Source organism: Lampris incognitus, chromosome 11, assembly GCF_029633865.1.
Source record: "Lampris incognitus isolate fLamInc1 chromosome 11, fLamInc1.hap2, whole genome shotgun sequence".
NCBI classification, from domain to species: domain Eukaryota; kingdom Metazoa; phylum Chordata; class Actinopteri; order Lampriformes; family Lampridae; genus Lampris; species Lampris incognitus.
Window position 1 is genome coordinate 9630140 of NC_079221.1, and position 21022 is coordinate 9651161.

General features: G+C 46.9%; 1 protein-coding gene across 1 annotated transcript in view; it reads left to right on the forward strand.

Moving 5' to 3' along the window:
* Positions 1-21022, forward strand: part of myo16 (myosin XVI) — a 166004-nt gene that overhangs the window by 78472 nt on the left and 66510 nt on the right. The window contains exons 12-17 of the mRNA XM_056289920.1: positions 2056-2183; positions 10613-10718; positions 14499-14616; positions 15169-15316; positions 18021-18138; positions 20646-20763. Coding sequence (XP_056145895.1) covers positions 2056-2183; positions 10613-10718; positions 14499-14616; positions 15169-15316; positions 18021-18138; positions 20646-20763 — 736 coding nt within the window. The remainder of the gene's footprint in view (positions 1-2055; positions 2184-10612; positions 10719-14498; positions 14617-15168; positions 15317-18020; positions 18139-20645; positions 20764-21022) is intronic.

Sequence of the window (21022 nt, forward strand, 5' to 3'; positions counted from 1 at the left end):
GAATGAATATATTTGCTAAAATCCTTTATATTTCGGGAGGAAGAAACATTTCCCTGAAATTCATCATTAAGCACTTTTAGATATAACCCACACGGTTAAAGGCTTTCCCACTGATGTCAGTGGAAAAACTTCCCACTTTCCCAACAAAACTATCGCATTATTTATTCATGTTGAGCTATTAATCAGTATCTTGTAGATATGTCCTTTTAAAGGAAATTTTGCCAGTTTTTACCCTTGTTTCCATGTATTAATCTTATTGGTAGCATCTCTGTATTGTGCACAATACTTGCTGATGTTCTGTGTGTCGCCATAGCACACTATGGTAAAGTGGCTCGCTTCCACCATCCCCTGCACCATCCCCTGACGTGAGTTGATTGCAGAAGATCTAGAAAGGTGGATTGGCTGGGATGTTCATTTTCTAAGCACTGCTATGGAGAAACTCGTGCGCAATGCACACTTGTACATGTAGGCAATGTGGAACCGCTCTCTTGGTAGGATAATGTCGACTTCACTGTCAAAATGAATTGCACCGAAGTGGATATAGTTTTAAGACTAGATAGACCACCAGCCCTTACTGAATGTGTAGATTATTAGCGGCAAAATGTCCCTTTAAATCTAGACCGTTTCACTTGGCAACAGAGTCCTCTGTTTGTCCTCAGTCCAGGCCTTGTTATGGCTCAGTCCAAAGGCTCTCAATCACACTGTGTTTGCTGTGCAAGGAAAATGGAGACTGCAATGTGTCTGGCTCAACACCCAGTGCCTTAATGCCAGTTGAAAGCGTGCCCATGATGGACCAGGTGGGGGCTGGATGGCGAGGAGGAGACACCTCCTCCTGCTGTGATGAGACCGTCCCATTCCAACCTGCGAGCTTGCATTGCTCCAGGCATCGAGCCCGCTCATCCTGGAGGGGGCACGGGGGGCAAAGCGAGAAAGGACATATGCCGCAACATGTGTGATGTGCTGAACGTCTGTCACCCACTCTGGTCAGGGGGTTCACGTCCAGCCTCTCCCTCTCCTTCTGTACAGTTGTCGGCATATCCCCAACCTGATCTCCAGCACACATCTGCCGGACTGAACTGCGAGGGTTTCAGAGGAGGGATTTGGTGACTTTTCTGTTTTATTACTGCGCAAAAGACGCTGTAATGATGTGTAGGAAAATGGACAACTTCTGGACTGTTATTCTGTCGTGTTGCACGCAGACTGGGTTTCTGTGCTTTGAGTTCTTTTGCAATTTAGAAGTCCAGCAGTCCACTTCCCTCTTGTATGTTGGATTCAGACGCTGGAAAATTAAAGAGAAATACAGAGGTGGTAGTCACGGTAGATAAAGTTGTGCGGGAACACATGGTTCCGGGGCCAATGGGCAAAACCGCTAAACTGTGTCCTGGCGTCTTAGGGATAAACTCAACCAGGGCACTGTATGTGAACCAGCGATCAACAAAAACCTGGTTGCCCTTAAGTACAAATGGGCCTACTGGTTAAAGGTCATAATGTAATGAAACCTCTGCAAGCATGTTTGTTTACTTTGTGTGTTAGTGATGGCTTTAGATGGACACAACGTTTTACAACTTCCAGTTAACACCCAACTGGTATCTTTGTCACACTGGATTGGTGGATTTGGTTACACTGTGACACACACACACACACATACACACACACACACACAAATGCACAGACACATGCACGAGTCTGCAAAAGTATACCCGGAGTAGTTTCACAAAGTAGCTGGAACTTCATCCTTTGTGCCGTATGACTTGACTCATGTTACATAAGGTTGTAATCCAGGGTTCTTAACTGGGACATGCTATTGTCCACCTCTTTCTCTCTCTCTCTCTCTCTCTCTCTCTCTCTCTCTCTCTCTCTCTCTCTCTCTCTCTCTCTCCCTCTCCCTCTCTCTCTCTCCCTCTCTCTCTCTCTCTCTCTCTCTCTCTCTCTCTCTCTCTCTCTCTCTCTCTCTCTCTCTCTCTCTCTCTCTCTCTCTCTCTCTCTCTCTCTCTCTCTCTCTCTCTCTCTCTCCCTCTCTCTCTCTTTCTTTCTTTCTTTCTTTCTTTCTTTCAGGTGAGCCAGTTGTACCTGAGCGCCACGGGTCGTCTGTGTTCCTCTCTGCCTCCACACATTTTCTCCTCAGCAGAGAGAGCCTACCACATGATGCTGCAGGAGAAACACCCACAGTGCTTCATCCTCAGGTGCAACACTAGCACACACACACAGACTTACCTCACACGCTCTAAGTTCTTCACATTATTGGGCCAAATCTCAGCAGTGTACTCACTCAGTAAACATGTGAGCAATGACGTTAGCTAAACTGGCTAGCTGCCCAGTTTGTCCACACCCCTCCTCCAGCAGGCCTCTTAAACACTCCCCGAGAGATTAATAGCTCTCAGCCTGAGCTGGACTCCAGGCCTGTTCAACACTCGCAGAGAGATGGATGTGTTCTGAGACCGTTGCGGCGTCCTGCTCTTTGTCCACGGTTAGATGGAGGCAGCTCCCTGATTGCAATTAAATCCCGTTCCGGCTTTCCAGTGTCATTCCCGCTGAGTTGCAACCAATATGGCAGAGAGTTAATGCACTCTGGCCATGGGCTATCCATCAAATACACAAACACAGTACAACACCTCTGTGCTCCAGTGGGCCGGAGGCAGTCAAAATGTACAGCCCCCTCAAGAACAATGTACTCTCTCTCTCTCTCTCTCTCTCTCTCTCTCTCTCTCTCTCTCTCTCTCTCTCTCTCTCTCTCTCTCTCTCTCTCTCTCTCTCGTCTTTCCTTTCGTGTCCCTCCTTATCTCGCTCTCCTCCATCTGACTGACTCGCTCTCCCTCAGCCTATTGCTCTCTACCTTGCTTCCTCCTATCTCTGTCTCCTCACTCTCCTCCTCCTCCCTCTGTGCACACACAGTCCTGTGCGCTTACAGGCAATCAGTGGCCATGATCCCTGGAGAGGAGCACACTAACGAAATGCCCTTGAAATCTAATAAAAACTGGTAAATGAAAAGAGAAGGTAAAGGGCTTTGGACTTCACACTCACAGTAAAGCTATTGGTAGGGAATCACACACACGCATGTGCACGTACACCCACACACACACATAAAAATGCACACATGAAAACACCCCTGCAAAGATGCATGCACAGTCATTAGCAAGGGCTTCTGACCTTCTGAAGCCATCTGCTTGGTGTTACTATGCTGGTCTCAACTCGCTGCATGTCAGTGTGTGTCAGAGCATGTACTGCGGAGGCACCTTATGTCAACTCCCATCTCTGTTCAATGCTAAATTACTGACAAGCCCCCAGCGCCCAAGTTGTGGCGATATCAGTGTACAGAGAAGTGAATGGAACAAACTCACTGTTAGTTGAGACAAGCGATAGTTTGTGTAAAAGGGGGGTGCATTGGGAGATGGATGGGGGGATTTGTCTCTGAAGGGGTGATGTCAGGTGGGTGGAGAAGAGAGACTGAGGTGACAGATGTAGGAAACACCCGCATGACAAATGACTCATGCACATTCATCTTAGATACATAAAGAGAAGCCTAATGTACAGTACACTAGACAGGTATTTGGTATTTATTTTCAGGGTTCACACCTGTCATGGAAAAACTGAAAAACCTGGAACTTCATAGACTAGCTTTCCAGGTTTTTTAGTTTTGGGAAACACCTGAAAAATTACAAAATTTGTCAGTTGTCCTTGCTGAGGTCATATAAAGTTAAGTAATAAATTGCATATTTTTAGTGGCGGAGTTTATACATCAGTATTTGAAGCTTTGGCAGTTTGACCAGCTGAAAATTACACAGTCCATTTAGAGACTGATAGGGTTCTACTGATAGATAATACTGTTTAACATGGCCCGCTGTGAACAATAGCTGTCATGTATATCCAAGCAAAAGTCATGGAAAATGTCCTTGAAAAGGCCTGGAAAATGACTTCCTAAAAGGAGCGGGACCCTTGATTTGATTTTCCGAGCTCTTTTGTCTTCTCCCTGTCGTCTCTCTCAATTTAAATTTCAGTATGCTTTTTTGGCATGAATGTCAGATGAATAAACAATAAAACAGTCTGATTCCCTTTCGGGAGGACGCCTGTGCATGGAATCTTTTAATGTGGGGAGGCTGGTGCACAGACAGCCTCCACACAGTCCTTGGCATAGAAAGGCCAGGATCCAGTGGCATGGAGACCAAGACAACTGGGGGCCCTTCTTTGCTGCAGCCTTCTTGCGCCTTTGCGACCGTTGTGGTGGTCCTCACAGCCACCATCTTCTGCCCGCTCTGCCGTTGAGGACTTAGTTGCTATTAGCCCATAGCTGGGGCAGTGGTTGAGAGACGCCAGGGCATGTCCACACACCGGTGGGCCTGCGCGCCTTCTCTCTGGGGCCCACTGCTGCTCCAAAATCCCTACAGTTTGGCCTGAGACCGCAAAGTACCCAATTACCGTGTGTGGCCACGAGGAGGCACTACAGGAGTCTTGACGACAGAGAGGCTATGTACCGGCAGGAGGAGACTTACGCACTCGGCACCTCTTTTCATCCCCTACAAGAGGGCTAGCTGGAGGCAGTAGCTGAAAGCAGAAAGTAGCAAGCAGAAGCAGCATGCACTAAGTACAAGCACTACTACCCCAGTACTACTGCACTGACGCATCACACACGCCCTGTGTGCTGTCTCACACACACACGCACACACGAATGAACAATAATATATATATATATATACACTCACCGGCCACTTTATTAGGCACACCTGTCCAACTGCTCGTTAACGCAAATTTCTAATCAGCCAATCACATGGCAGCAACTCAATGCATTTAGGCATGTAGACATGGTCAAGGCGATCTGCTGCAGTTCAAACCGAGCATCAGAATGGGGAAGAAAGGTGATTTAAGTGACTTTGAACGTGGCATGGTTGTTGGTGCCAGGCGGGCTGGTCTGAGTATTTCAGAAACTGCTGATCTACTGGGATTTTCACGCACAACCATCTCTAGGGTTTACAGAGAATGGTCCGAAAAAGAGAAAATATCCAGTGAGCGGCAGTTCTGTGGGCGAAAATGCCTTGTTGATGCCAGAGGTCAGAGGAGAATGGCCAGACTGGTTCGAGCTGATAGAAAGGCGACAGTAACTCAAATAACCACTCATTACAACCGAGGTATGCAGAAGAGCATCTCTGAACGCACAACACGTCGAACCTTGAGGCAGATGGGCTACAGCAGCAGAAGACCACACCGGGTGCCACTCCTGTCAGCTAAGAACAGGAAACTGAGGCTACAATTCGCACAGGCTCACCAAAATTGGACAATAGAAGATTGGAAAAACGTTGCCTGGTCTGATGAGTCTCGATTTCTGCTGTGACATTCGGATGGTAGGGTCAGAATTTGGCGTCAACAACATGAAAGCATGGATCCATCCTGCCTTGTATCAACGGTTCAGGCTGGTGGTGGTGGTGTAATGGTGTGGGGGATATTTTTTTGGCACACTTTGGGCCCCTTAGTACCAATTGAGCATCGTGTCAACGCCACAGCCTAGCTGAGTATTGTTGCTAACCATGTCCATCCCTTTATGACCACAGTGTTCCCATCTTCTGATGGCTACTTCCAGCAGGATAACGCGCCATGTCATAAAGCTCGAATCATCTCAGGCTGGTTTCTTGAACATGACAATGAGTTCACTATACTCAAATGGCCTCCACAGTCACCAGATCTCAATCCAATAGAGCACCTTTGGGATGTGGTGGACCGGGAGATTCGCATCATGGATGTGCAGCCGACAAATCTGCAGCAACTGCATGATGCTATCATGTCAACATGGACCAAACTCTCTGAGGAATGTTTCCAGTACCTTGTTGAATCTATGCCACGAAGGATTAAGGCAGTTCTGAAGGCAAAAGGGGGTCCAACCCGGTACTAGCAAGGTGTACCTAATAAAGTGGCCAGTGAGTGTATATACACACACACACACACACACACATACTCACACATATATATACATACACTACATATACTATATACATATATACAGTGCATCCGGAAAGTAGTCACACCCTTTCACTTTTCCCACATTTTGTTATGTTACAGCCTTATTCCAGAATGGATTAAATTCCTTTTTTTTCTCATCAATCTAAACACGATACCCCATAATGACAAAGTGAAAAAGGTTTTGTCGAAATTTTGGCAAATTTATTAAAAATAAAAAACTGAAATATTGCATGTACATAAGTATTCACACCCGTTGCTATGACACTCAAAATTGAGCTCAGGTTCATCCTGTTTCCACTAATCATCCTTGAGATGTTTCTACATCTTGATTGGAGTCCACCTGTAATAATTTCAATGGATTGGACATGATTTGGAAAGGCACACACCTGTCTATATAAGGTCCCACTGTTGACAGTGCATGTCAGAGCAGAAACCAAGCCATGAAGTCAAAGGAATTGTCGGTGGACCTCCGAGACAGGATTGTATCAAGGCACAGATCTGGGGAAGGGTACAAAAAAAAATTCTACAGCTTTGAAAGTCCCAAAGAGCACAGTGGTCTCCATCATTCGTAAATGGAAGAAGTTTGGATCCACCAGGACTCTTCCTAGAGCTGGCCGCCCAGCCAAACTGAGCAATCGGGGGAGAAGGGCCTTGGTCAGGGAGGTGACCAAGAACCCAATGGTCACTCTGACAGAGCTCCAGCGTTCCTCTGTGGAGATGGGAGAACATTCCAGAAGAACAACCATCTCTGCAGCACTCCACCAATCAGGCCTTTATGGTAGAGTGGCCAGACGGAAGCCTCTGCTCAGTAAAAGGCACATGGCAGCCTGCTTGGAGTTTGCCAGAAAGCACCTAAAGGACTCTCAGACCATGAGAAACAAGATTCTCTGTTCTGATGAAACCAAGATTGAACTCTTTGGCCTGAATGCCAAACATCACGTCTGGAGGAAACCAGGCACCTCTCATCACCTTGCTAATACCATCTCTATAGTGAAGCATGGTGGTGGCAGCATCATGCTGTGGGGATGTTTTTCAGCGGCAGGAACTGGGAAACTAGTCAGGATCGAGGGAAAGATGAATGGAGCAAAGTACAGAGAGATCCTTGATGAAAACCTGCTCCAGAGCACTCAGGACCTCAGACTGAGGCGAAGGTTTACCTTTCAACGCGACAACGACCCTGAGCACACAGCCAAGACAACAAAGGAGTGGCTTCGGGACAAGTCTGTGAATGTCCTCGAGTGGCCCAGCCACAGCCCAGACTTGAACCCCATTGAACATCTCTGGAAAGACCTGAAAATAGCTGTGCAGCGATGCTCCCCATCTAACCTTACAGAGCTTGAGAGGATCTGCAGAGAAGAATGGGAGAAATACCCCAAATATAGGCGTGCCAAGCTTGTAGCTTCATACCCAAGAAGACTTGAGGCTGTAATCGCTGCCAAGGGTGCCTCAACCAAGTACTGAGTAAAGGGTGTGAATACTTATGTACATGCAATATTTCAGTTCTTTATTTTTAATAAATTTGCAAAAATTTCTACAAAACCTTTTTTACTTTGTCATTATGGGGTATTGTATGTAGATCAGGGGTCTCAAACTCAACTTACCTGGGGGCCGCTGGAGGTAGTTTGGGTGAGGCTGGGCCGCAAGTATTCCAAAAAAAAAAAGTACAACAGATCCAATGTCCTCAATCTTTTTTTTAAAAAAAATTTTTAATTTATATATACAGGTGATCAAAACAAGACAGGTAACAGTACAAGTGCAGGAACAAAAACGAACAGTGTGAGACAAAAAGGGGACACCAGGTTCTGTTATGACAAGATGGAATACTAATAAGCTAATAAGCTAAAAAAAAAAACTAAAAAAAAACAACAAAAACAAACAAGCTATCAAATAAGCTCATTGATCTGCACTGCAGGTCAATGAGCTCCATTTGAAGCACAGGAGGGGCATCTTGCACATCAAAGGAGAAGGGGTCGGCAAAAATTTGAAAAGTGGCTCTGTGTGTCTTGAACTCTGCAAACCTGTGATCAAATTGCTCCTGTAGCTTCACAATGGCATCAGCATACTTCTCACCACTGAATGGTGTGCCTGCATCCATGAGTGCCTTGCATGCTGGGAAATGGCAGAGGTTTGTCTGAGAGAGCTGGGCTTTCCATAACACAAGTTTTGTGGAGAATGATCTCACGTTGTCATAGGCAGCACTGACAAGCTGCCCCTGGTTTTGTAATTTCTTGTTCAGTACATTCAACTCATGTGTGATGTCAACAAGGAAAGCTAAGTCCATGAGCCATTTGGGATCACTTAGCACAGGAACAGCCATCCAAGCCTGCTCCATGAAGGCTTTCACTTCTGCTCTCAACTCAAAAAACCTCTTCAAGACGTTTCCCCTGCTGAGCCAACGTACCTCGGTGAAGTAGAGCACATCCTCATATGCTGACTCTATTTCCTCCAAAAAGGCGCGGAGCTCCCGGTGCTTTAAACCCCTGGATCTGATATGGTTGATGCATTTCATAACGACAGACATCACATTGTCAAACTTCAGGCATTTGCTGCAAAGGGCCTGCTGATGGATAATGCAGTGCAGAGCAATGGCCTCCTCCACACCCTCCTCTTCCAGTTTTTTTTTTTTTTTGAACAAGTGCCACCACTCCATTTCTCCTTCCCTGTCATTGATGGCGCTTCGTCGGTTGTTATTCCAGCAAACCTCTTCCATGGCAAACCCACATCCACAATGGCATCACACAGCTGGCGGAATATCTCCTGAGAGGTGGTCTGGCCATGCACTGGAATCACTGTGAGCAACTCCTCCATCACTTCACAACTGTCGTCAACACCACGGACATAGATTGCGAGCTGCGCAGTGTCAATGATGTCTGTGCTCTCATCAAGAGCGACTGAGTATGCACAGAAACGTTTGGCTTTCTCACGCAGTTGATCATATATGTTACCTGACAGGTCAGAAATGCGCTCTTCCACTGTCTTGGCTGCAAGGCCGATGTTGCTAAACTGACCCTTCTTTTCCAGACAGACTATACTTGCAGCCTGTAACATGCACTTTTTAACAAACTCCCCTTCTTTGAATGGCTTTCCCGACTTAGCAATCATCTCACTCACCACGTAGCTAGCTTCGACTGCTGCATCATTATCTTTGCTAGCTTTCTTGAAGAAATCTTGTCGCTTCAGTAAACATGTTTTAAGATTGGCGACCCGTTTCTCTCTCTCATCTCCCTGGTATTTTGTATACTCATCAGCATGTCTAGTCGAGTAATGACGTCTGATGTTGTATTCCTTGTGCACCATAACTTTCTCGGTGCATATAAGACACGTCGGGCTGCCTCTGTGCTCAACAAAAAAATATGCTGTCTCCCACTTTTCCTGAAATTGTCTGTGCTCGTCACCAACTTTTCTCTTCACGGCAGGTTTTGAGAAAGACATAACTGGGGCTTGCTGACAGGATATATGTTCCTTCCACTTGGTGTCGCTCCGGAATCAAGTTTCAACCAAGTTTCAACCGTTGCTAATTCGCGCTGCCCATTATGGTGCGTTCAAGTTGTGCTCGGAAGTCGGACTTTCTGAGCTCCGAGTTAGACATTTCAACTGGAAGTCTGAAATCCGAGTCGTTCCAATTTACAACTTCCAATGTAACGGGAACGCACCATGACTTGACAACAAACGCGACACCGGAAGCTGTCATGAGCCTGCGCTATGGTAGCTCATAAGTGAAAAATAAAAGCCCAGGGCAAGCGCGGGCCGCACTAACACTAAACTTTGATGTCAAGTAGGGGGCCACAAAATAACGTCTCGCGGGCCGCAATTGGCCCGCGGGCTGCGAGTTTGAGACCCATGATGTAGATTGATGAGAAAAAAAAGGAATCTAATCCATTTTGGAATAAGGCTGTAACATAACAAAATGTGGGTAAAGTGAAGGGGTGTGAATACTTTCCGGATGCACTATCTATACATATATATATACATATATATACACACATACACACACACACATACACACACACACACACACACACACACACACACACACACACACACACACACATATATATATATGGGGTGGTGCAGTGGTTAGCGCAGTCGCCTCACAGCAAGAAGGTCCTGGGTTCGAGCCCCAGGGTTGTCCAACCTTGTGTTGTCCCAGGTAGCCCTCTGTGTGGAGTTTGCATGTTCTCCCCATGTCTGGCATGGGTTTCCTTCGGGTGCTGCGGTTTCCTCCCACAGTCCAAAGACACGTAGGTCTGGTGAATCGGCCATACTAAATTGTCCCTAAGTGTGTGTGTGTGTGTGTGTGTGTGTGGATGGGGGCCCTGTGATGGCCTGGCAGCCTGTCCAGGGTGTCGCCCCACTTGCTGCCCAATGACTGCTGGGCTAGGCTCCAGCATCCCTGCGACCCTGAGTAGGATAAGCGGTTTGGATAATGGATGGATGTATATACACACACACACCCTACTCTTGCTCTCTCAATTTGTTTCTCATGGGCTTTACTGACATGCTATTCACATGAATTATGTATTGACAAACTGGAAATAGAATGTACAGTAATACTGTATGATGATGACTCGTGAAGAAAATGCTCAAGTGTTCAACAGTTTAAAAATAATAATTTTCTCTCTCTCTCACTGCTCTCCTCTCTCTCTCTCTCTCTCTCGCTCTCTAGTGGGGAGAGTGGTTCTGGGAAGTCAGAAGCCTGTAAGCATATAGTGAGACACCTGACAGCTCGTTCCAGCCCCAAAGGCTTTGTTCTAGAACCCAGAATGAAACATGTGAGTCTGGACTCTGCTCTACTGTACCATTCTCTTCTGTTCTATACTATACTATAATATAGTTTCCACTATACTCTGGTGGATTCTACTCTTCTCTACTATACTATACTCTGGTTAATTCTCCTACTCTACCCTACCCTACTAAACTATACTGTACTATACTATACTATACTCTGGTTGATTCTACTATGTTCTACTCTACTCTGTTACATTTTACTCTGCTCTACTTAACTTGTCCCTACTCTACTCCTACTGTCCTTCTACTTTATTCCGCTTTATTCTATTATACTTTATTATACTACTCTACTGTGCTTTGGTTTGCTTCTACTCTATTCTAGTCTTCTCAACTTTATTGTAGTCTATTCTAGTCTACTCTCCTCTTTTCTGTTCTCGTCTTTTCTCCTTTCCTGCCTTATTGCTGTACTCTTTTCTCTCCTCTCCTCTGTGAGTCTATCCCTCGTTGTTCCTTAACATGATAGAGACAGTATGGGTGGAGGAGGTGTATTGGTGGTCGATAGCTGCAGATTCAGATTATCTTCTGTGTTTTATTTTAACCACCCTGCCCCCCACCGTCAAAGTCATCATCACTGAGTTTGTGAACCTTCAATTCAAGGCGCTGATAGCTTACTTTCTTTCTTCCTCCTCTCACGCTGTTTTTTTTTCCTCTTCCCCCGGTGGTTCCTGTGATCAGATAAATCCAATAGCAGACAGTATAGACCAGCAGGGTTCTTACCTCTGTGAATGTCCCCCACTGTTCTTCTGTTGCTGTGAAGGAGAAAAAATATAGATATATGGATTAGCACACCGCTGGGACGAGCCCCGGCTAGGTACGATCCTCAGTCTCTTCCTCGGTTCCTCTGTGCTTGACGTCCACTCTTTTGTCTAAGCCATCATTTGAGCATTCAGACATTGTATTCTGTATGATTGCACCTGAATATCTCGGATGGAGGAGCCGATTTCTCGGATGCTGATTCTTTTGGTCTGAGCTGTTCGCACAGGCACACATGGGCACTTTTCTTAGAAAGGAGTGGATCTAGCATGATGATGGGAGTATTGATGAAAATGATATGGTGCACTAAGATATGACTAATGTCCAGCTCCCATCCATTCATCCACGCAGGTCATTTGCTACCAAATAGGGAACCTCTACCATCATGGCAGACTTTGTGAAAATGGGTAATTACCACTAAACCGAGTAAATGACCACATAATTTCCTTCTCTTTGTGAAAGCAAAATCACCACTGATCCTGATTTTGTAGTTGACAATATCCTACAAAGCTCTTTATACTGTGCCTTTGTGTTTGAAGTGTCTGATGAGAAATGTACTGGCGCTTTCACCCGGTCTTCTGTTTGGTTAGAAGAGAAACGTGGAGCCGGGGTGTAGCAGTGCCATGTTCTGATGAAGTCATCATAGTCGATATCTGGGTCAACTCGCTCTCAAATCACTCCGGGACAGAGTCGAGAGTGGAGTCGCGGCCATAATAAAACCCATAGTGACATCTAGTGATGAGAAGTGGAACTTCAGCTGCACCGTTCTCCATTGTTGACTGATATGATGGTTCTCAACGCCAATCTTTCGGACCCCCCGTGGCACAAGTTTTCTGTTCTGCTCGGCAGTTACGATAATGTTCACCAATTATACCAGGTCCGAAAACTCCCCCGATGCATCTCGACATTCTTCATTTCTGCTCCCCCTCTCCTCCCACATGACACGTCTCCTCCAGGTGGGTAGGAAGTGGGTGGTCTTTTGGGAGGGAAGGAAACGAGAAAAAGTAGAGACGATTTGGGACAGCGAATGTGCCACTCCCTGATCATAGACATCGGCTGTCAATTAAGTGGCCTACTTATATCTTTGACTGATCCCAAGGCCACAGTACACAGCACAGTCTGATCCCCCGTTCAGTAGGCCTGTATTTTGGCCACAATTTTATGTGTTTCTTATTAGGGATGTTATTTTTAATTTCATAATGAATCAAAAGATAAACATTATAGTACATGAAAGTTGAAACCAACACCGAGCACAAAAAATAAACACTGCGATAATAAACACTGCACCTTTATTATTATGTATACTTTATTAATCCCCATGGAGAAATTATGTTCTGCGTTTAACCCATCCTAGCTGTGTAGCGAGGAGCAGTGGGCAGCCGCTGTGCAGCGCCCGTCCGGTTCGTCTTGCCATGCCTCGGTCAAGGGCACGGACAGGAGTACCACAGACACGGGGAGAACATGCAAAGTCCATACAGAGGACGACCTGGGATGAGCCCCAAGGTTGGACAACCCTGGGGTTCGAACCCAGGACCCTCTTGCTGTGAGGCAACAGCGCTAACCACTGCACCACCGTGCCGCCACATGGATGAACCGTTTCCCTCTACCGACACTGGTACACCAATTTCCTTAGTTGGCCCATTTATAAGAAATTTGCCTCTTGGGGCATTGCTTGTGTTGCAATTTAACCAAGCCTCCACCACATTACACCATCTCTTGCAGAGATGGGCCCTATTAGTGCCATAATAAGACTGAAAAATAATGTTTGAAGTTATTGCCTGCAATTCTGTCACACGGGTGATTTAAGCCATAGCCTAAAAAAGAACCGAAACAAGGTACACGTTACTTTAAATATTTCTCTTTTAATGAACTGAGCAATATTTTTGCCAAAAATGTAATCAATTGCCGGTATTTAACCTGCCACGTTTGTCATTTTTACTATAAAGTCAGATTCTAGACATATTCACAACCAAAAATACTTCCCTACATGAATATTACATAAAACATAATTACTGTTTTGTTTTTTTGCCCAATTACCTTATTTTCCAAGCTGTCTTGGTTGCTGCTCCACCCCCTCTGCCGATCCGGGGAGGGCTGCAGACTACCACACGCTTCCACTGATACATGTGGAGTCGCCAGCCGCTTCTTTTCACCTGACAGTGAGGAGTTTCACCAGGGGGACGTAGTGTGTGGGAGGATCACGCTATTCCCCCCCAGTCCTCCCCCCCCAAACAGGCACCCTGATCGACCAGAGGAGGCGCTAGTGCAGCGACCAGGACACATACCCACATCCGGCTTTCCACCCCCAGACACGGCCAATTGTGTCTGTAGGGATGCCCGACTAAGCCAGAGGTAATACAGAGATTCGATCCGGCGATCCCCATGTTCATAGGCAACAGAATAGACTGCTACGCTACCTGCACGCCCCTAAAAATGCTTTCTACGGGATACAGATGTATATTCTCCATTGAAGGACACTCAGAGCTATTTGAAGCAGCTTCTCTTGTCTTCTGCAGTATAAGGACAGCAGTCAATATGACGGCGCAGACATCTCGTGTTCAGGTCGCAGAGGAGAGGAGGGGGTAGTGGAGGAGACTTTCTTTGGGTAAATTGGATGCTCAGTGTGATTAGACTGGTTCTATAGAAAACCTGACAGTAGAAAACCAGCAGTACCATGACCTCAAGGTCCGGAGATGAGAACCTCTCGACTAGCAGAATCCAATCTTGCTTTTTTTATCATTGCTGTTTTTTATGAATCTCTTTTTTTCTTTTTTTTTCTTTTTTCTTTTTTCATTTATGAGAATTCCTGTGAGTGTATTATAAGTTGGTTCAATGCTTTGGTCAAGGACAACAAATTAGTTTTTGAGAGGAATTTTAATTATATTTCTATGAAAGCTATTTGTGTGTGAGATTGCCATAGAAATGGATAAGTACAGAATGGCAAGCCCACGGTCGGTTAAAGTCATTTTAACAGCGAAGAAGAATCACCAGTCTCTTTTTATGACGTGCAGGTTAACTGTGTTCTTGAGGCCTTCGGACATGCCAAGACCCAAAGGAACAACAACTCCAGCCGCTTTATCAAGTTACTCACATTGCAGTACTGTGACAAGAGGAGGACATTGCTCAGAGGTAGTCTACATTTCTCTGTGTAGACCACTTGAATAAAACTAGATGCTCAGTATTGGCACACTTATTCACACATATCCATCCATCCATTATCCACGCCGCTTATCCCAACCGGGGTCGCGGGATGCTGGATATGTTTCCCAAATCCATCAATGTGACATGGGTAAGAGGAATAGAAATGGGACCTAAATATATATTAAAAAAAAATCCCCTGTTTTCGTGGAAAGTCATGAATATAACTACTGCACAAGAACCTAAAGTAAATTGGGTGAGGTGTATTGATCAACGAGCCATCGAGGATGAAATGCTTGAGCATACGTTTTTAATTTTAAAACTGGTATCTCAATATCGCCAGCAGGAGGCACTAGAGCTCCACCTGCTAGTTATCACAGCTTGGTTGCTCTACCCATTCATGTTCACCTTGTGTTGCCTCAGTGAGTGAAAATATTTAAGTTCAGAAACCATGTACATAGTCACGGCTGATTTTTCCAACAATATCTGGATGTTACCATCACACCTTTGTCGTTGTGACCCATGATCTGTTGTGTGTTTTAGCCCGGGTGTACGCTTACATGCTTGAGAAGTCTCGCCTGGTCCACCTGCCTCATCGCCAGCACAGCTTCAACATCTTCTACCTGATGGCCGAGGGCCTGTCCCCTGAAGAGAAGAGCGCACTTTACCTGAACAACGTCCTGGCTCATAGGTAAAGTCGGGAGTCATTTCATAGCTCACACATATTGTGTGTACTAAAGGCGGTGGTGACTAGCAAGTGGACTGTAAAGGGAGAAGTATTATTACATGCTTGCAGAAGACATGTCAAATGGCACAGTGGCGCTATATTGTGATGATGGAGGCATCTCTTTAATGTTATTACACCTCTGTGCTGTACCGGCGATCGATCATGATTCGATTTCAGTTGAAAAGCTGTACTGACGACTTCAAACACAATCTGCTCGTTACAACCACACAGCACAGTTGCCCAGAGGCCTGACAGGCCAGATGTGAGAAACCACAACGTAACAGCAAGCGTCCATTAACCAGAGTGCACTGCAAACCCATTTACGAACACGAGCAAACTCATACACATTCAGACACAAATAAAGAACAGGTATGATAGTGGCCTTTGGGCCGCCGTTGCCGCATTGAATCCCAGCTGCTGCACATCCGCTTTGACAGAAGCAATTAGTTCACTGACATGTGTTAAGTGATTATGCTACAAGCAGCACGCCAGCTATCAATAAGTTCATTAGCCACCCTCCTAGAGAGATAAGCCATTTAAGTCTTTCAGAGGGGAGGAAATAGAAGGAAAAAAAACTTAGTGATTGGCTTTATTCTGGTAAATAACATATCAGACAACATTTGATTTTCCTGCCTGGAGAGGTGTGTGATCCGAACAAATTGGTGCCCAAACGCCGGTGGTCCAAAACTTAGAAGGTGTCTTCTCGTCCTGTTGCAGCAGGATCTAGCACACATAAAGCAGGGAGCGTGTACATATTCTCCGTTTTCACTGAGTCACCAAGAGTCTCTGTACTTTAACTTAAGGCTGGGCAATAATTCAATATTATCATTTATTGTCTCCCAATGGTATTGTATTTGGATGAAATTTGGATATTAATAACAAGAATCTAGAACCTTAAATTTTTCACAAAATGAGATCCAGAAATATTTTAGGGAGTATCCTTTCAAAATTAGATTTGGTTTGATGATATTCTTTTTACCAATTGGTTCAGTGTGATGAATATCAATTGGATTCTTCGATGAAGCATTTTTGGGTGTCACAGTGGTTAGCGCGGTCGCCTCACAGCAAGACGGTCCTGGGTTCGAGCCCCGGGGTAGTCCAACCTTGGAGGTCGTCCCGGGTCGTCCTCTGTGTGGAGTTTGCATGTTCTCCCCGTGTCTGAGTTTCCTCTGGGGGCTCTGGTTTCCTCCCACAGTCCAAAGACATGTAGGTCAGGTGAATCGGCTGTACTGAATTGTCCCTAGGTGTGAATGTGTCAGCCCTGTGAAGGTCTCGCGGCCCGTCCAGAGTGTCTCCCCGCCTGCCGCCCGATGACTGCTGGGATAGGCTCCAGCATCCCGCGACCCTAAGCAGGATAAGCGGGTCGGATAATGGATGGGTGGATGAATAAATTGCTGGTGATTATCGGCTCTGCCCGGTAATGTAACGTTGTTTCGGTGGAGTGGCCCACCTGATCTCTACGGGTTACAATGACACATCTGAGAATCATGTGGTTTAGATACATGTGGTTTTAGCTGCTTGTCCACCTGGCGTGACAACGACCGATTAGTTTACACACAGGACCCATGCAGTTTTTATTTTGCAGGTCATATGACAATTATCTGGAAAAACCTCTTTACCGTTCAACCGAGGTTGGCAGTCAAGCTCACTCTTGGTGTCTCTCATGAATGTTTTGCTCTCCTTGTGTACCCGAAGTGTGGATGTAGCCCCGCTCCTGCGAACACACAAGAGTGCCTGTGTTTGTTTTTCTGGCGAGTGTTTTAACAAGTAGTCTAAGTAGGCCACCGGGTGAGAATAGAGTGGCTTGTTTTGGTCTCTCTCACCCAAAGGAGCACTCCCACTCCCCTTTTTATACCCAAATCCAACCTGTGTTTTCAGATATTCACTTACACGCATCACGCCTTCTCAACTACATTTGGGTGATCATAAATATTACACAACACGAGAAAGCAGAGTTGCAAACGTAAACCAGATCCGATGTGTGTGTGTGTGTGTGTGTGTGTGTGTGTGTGTGTGTGTGTGTGCGCGAGTGTGAGTGTGAGTGCTTGGCTGAGTTTGGGCGTCCCTGCTTGTGCGTGCCTCTACTTGTGAAGTGACAGAGCCACTGCGTGTTACTGTTGCATCAACAACCCCCTCGAACGCCAGCGAGATAACCGCTGACCTGAATGGGGCTGTTTTGGTGCCTGATAAGCATGCTACAGCCCCTCTGGCATGAAACTAACCCAGCCTTGCCCCCTGCCTGACTGCCGGGTGTACGTGATCCAGCTTCCCTGATTTAAACCCCCTCCTTATCCTCCCATTCCCCCCTCTCTCGCTCTCGCTCGCTCGCTCGCTCGCTCTCTCTCTGCTACTTCCTGATCGCCATCTCATTTTCACTCCAGTGGGTGAATATGACAGGGGCTGTATGTCACTCCACATCAAAGTATCCTATTAATCTTCTGGGGTTTGTGCCGCACTCATCCAAATGTGTTTAATTCCCTGCTGAGTGCATGGCTTCATGTGTTTGAACACATGCGCCCCTTTGTGTCTGCCAAATGGTGGAGGAGCCTCGCCTCCTCCCAGGGCTGGGATTTCACACGTTGCATGTGGGCCGACCTGTTTCCTAATCTCTCATTTTTGTAGTTAAAGCTCAAGTTTGACAGCAGCCTTTTCCGTGTCTGTACTCCAGGTATCTGGGCGGAGGGTCTCCTGGGGAGACCCCTCCAGTGGCTACGGCGTCCACACAGAGCCGGGAGCGACTCGCTGCCCTCAAGCAAGGCTTGCGGGCCTTGGGCTTCAACAAACAGGTACTTGAAGGGTGCAGGGTCTTCGTTGAGGTCGTTCATTCGGTTGTTATTCTCTTTGGCCTGCGCCGCCTCGCTGAAATGTGAACTTTTAACCCTGAAATAACATTGTTCCCCCATTATGTTGTAGTCTGTGGTGTAACCATGCAAGTCACACACCTCCAGAGATACCCGGCGCTCCATGTTCACCTAGCGGTAGCACTCCCCGAGCATCTCCGGTCACACGCACGCTCTCAGCGTCTGAATTATGTATCTCAAGACTCGCTGAACCGTAGGTGAAGCACTGGAGAACACAACCAGGCGACGGGGGTTGTTGCACCTGACTAAGCACGGGAACACCGAAGAGGAGGAGGGGGGGGGGCTGCTGGGGGTTGATTTAGGACACACGGTGTTGTTTACTCCCCACGGCATGTAACGGGAAAACCCGTCACGCCGCAGCGTATACGTATGCGCATATGTGTGGGTGTGTTCCCTGCGCTTTGTAATCCGTTTCCATTCTTAGATTCGCCACTCAGCATCTGTCATCACCGAATGACCACCGCCTCACCTTTTAAGCCGTCCACATGCACAGGAGGAGGGGGGGTTAGAGGTGCGAGTGCATCCCTAGCTGGTAGAGTCGGGGGGGGGGGGTAAATGTATAGATGGTGTTATCAGAAGGAAGTAGTGTAGTATATAGGAAAGAGAGGAAGAGGAGGGGGATTGAGGGTGGGATTGATAGCCCACCCATTGGTCTCTGTCTAAGCTCTCATCGGGGGGTGGGGGGTGAATCCCAGCCCGGACCCCAAAGGTCAATCGTCATTAACACTCCCTATCACTCCTTTTCTCTCTCGCTCTCTTACTCGCTGCCTTTCTTCTCTCCGAGCAGGGGGGCTGGGCGTGGGGGTGGGGGTGGGGGGTTCTCTATGTATAGAGTGTCAGACAGAGACTAATGCCTGTGTTTATCTCCTAGATATGAGCTCCAATATCCTGCCCTCAAAGCGTGGGCACGCACGCACATATCTGCATGAAACGCGTGCGAACCGGTGAGCACGCCCGAATCCGCGCGCGTGCTCACTCAAAACGCCGCCGCCCCGTCCAAAGATTCAGCACTTCTGTTTAATGGGGGTTTCCATTAAGCGTCCTCTACTCAAGGGCAGCGAGAGAGAGAAGGAAACGGAAGAGGTGGAGGAAAGGAAAGAGGGAGTGAAGGGAGGAAGTGTGGGGGTAACGGGAGGAATGGCGAGAGAGCGGGCTTGAGCGAATGGAGAGAATTAATGAAGGAAAGGGTGAGAGATGCTGACAGGATCTTTTAGGTCACGTCTTGTAAAAAAAATTAAAAAAAAATCCAACGAATCGACTTGTAACAATTGGCGAGCGTCACATTTTTTCCATTTTTGGGTGGCGTTTTTACAAGGCATCAAACGGCTCGCCTCCAGAGTCGTAAAAGGTTTGTTTGTGCATAGGTGTTGCTTTCAGAAACCGGTGGCGGTGGGGAAAAAATCAACCCCCCCCCCCCCCCCCCGAGTTCCTGTGCTGATCATCACATTGATGATAAGCGGGGGTTTAGTCTCTCGTCTCGAACTGGTTAAAACGGGTACAAATCATTTTTATTGCTCCTCTCTAAACCTCTCTGTCGGCCGCGTTTGTCACCTCAGTTCCATTGTCTGTACTGCCACGACAAAAACAGCACGTTTTTATTGCCAAAGTGCGGTCGCCATAAACGTTAACGTATGAATGGTGCGTAAAAAACACCGATGGAAGAGAACAATCAAGGTTAAATTACGACAATGCTGATGAAAATGAAAATAGTTATAACAGTAATGTTAGAATAGATGAGGAATTTCGCCTCTCTGTCTCCGTTTCAGCTTAGTTCAGATCAGCGGTGCTTTATTGCCATGACAGTCGATGGAAAACTTCACCAAAAGCGGCACAACACAACATCTCCATGGAATAACGGGGAGAAAAGACAAGACAAACTATACACACACGGAATAGCTTAATCATATACATGGAATTATAAGAAGTTAGGGGATACAGGGCGTCCGGGTGGCGTGGCGGTCTGTTCCGTTACCTATAACACAGGGATCGCCGGTTCGAATTCCCCGTGTTACCGCCAGCTTGGTCGGGCGTCCCTACAGACAGTTGGCCGTGTCTGCAGGTGGGAAGGCGGATGTGGGTGTGTTCTGGTCCCTTCACTTAGCACCCCCCTCTGGGCGGTCGAGGCTGCTGTTTGGGGGGGAGGGGGAACCGAGGGGAATAGCGTGATCCTCCCACACGCTACGTCCCCCCCCGGTGAAACGTCTCACTGTCAGGTGAAAGGAAGTGGCTGGCGACTCCACGTGTATCGGAGGAGGAGGAGAACCTGACTATATGTAACTACATATATTCAGGGTCTCCAATGGTTTATGTATTAATTTATTAATTTAGATGATGTAAAATGACTACATATCTCACAGCAAATTGTGCTGAATGAGGTTCCTCTCTCTCTCTCTTTCTTTCTCTCCCCCTCCCCCCCTTTCTCTCATGACCAGGAAGTGGAATCCGTGTTTACGTTGCTCTCCGCCGTGCTGCACGTTGGGGACCTGCGTTTCACTGCGCTGACAGACGCCGACACAGCCTTCCCCTCTGACCTGCAGCTGCTGGAGAGAGGTCAGCGACCCCCGTCACATGACCAGGGTCACGTAGCCACCCTGCACGTGGGTGGGATGTGGGGGAGGTGGCTGGTGGCTAGAGGGCTGGTGAATCACGTCATTCCCCCATCCACTTGTTTACTTAAGCCTCGTCGCCCCTCCTGCCTTCTATCTGTGTCTGTCTGTCTCTCTTTCTTTCTCTCTCTCTTGCAAACATTGTGGACTCCTGTGACCTCTGACCTTGGCAAGTTGGTAAACACATGACATCACTGCTGCCA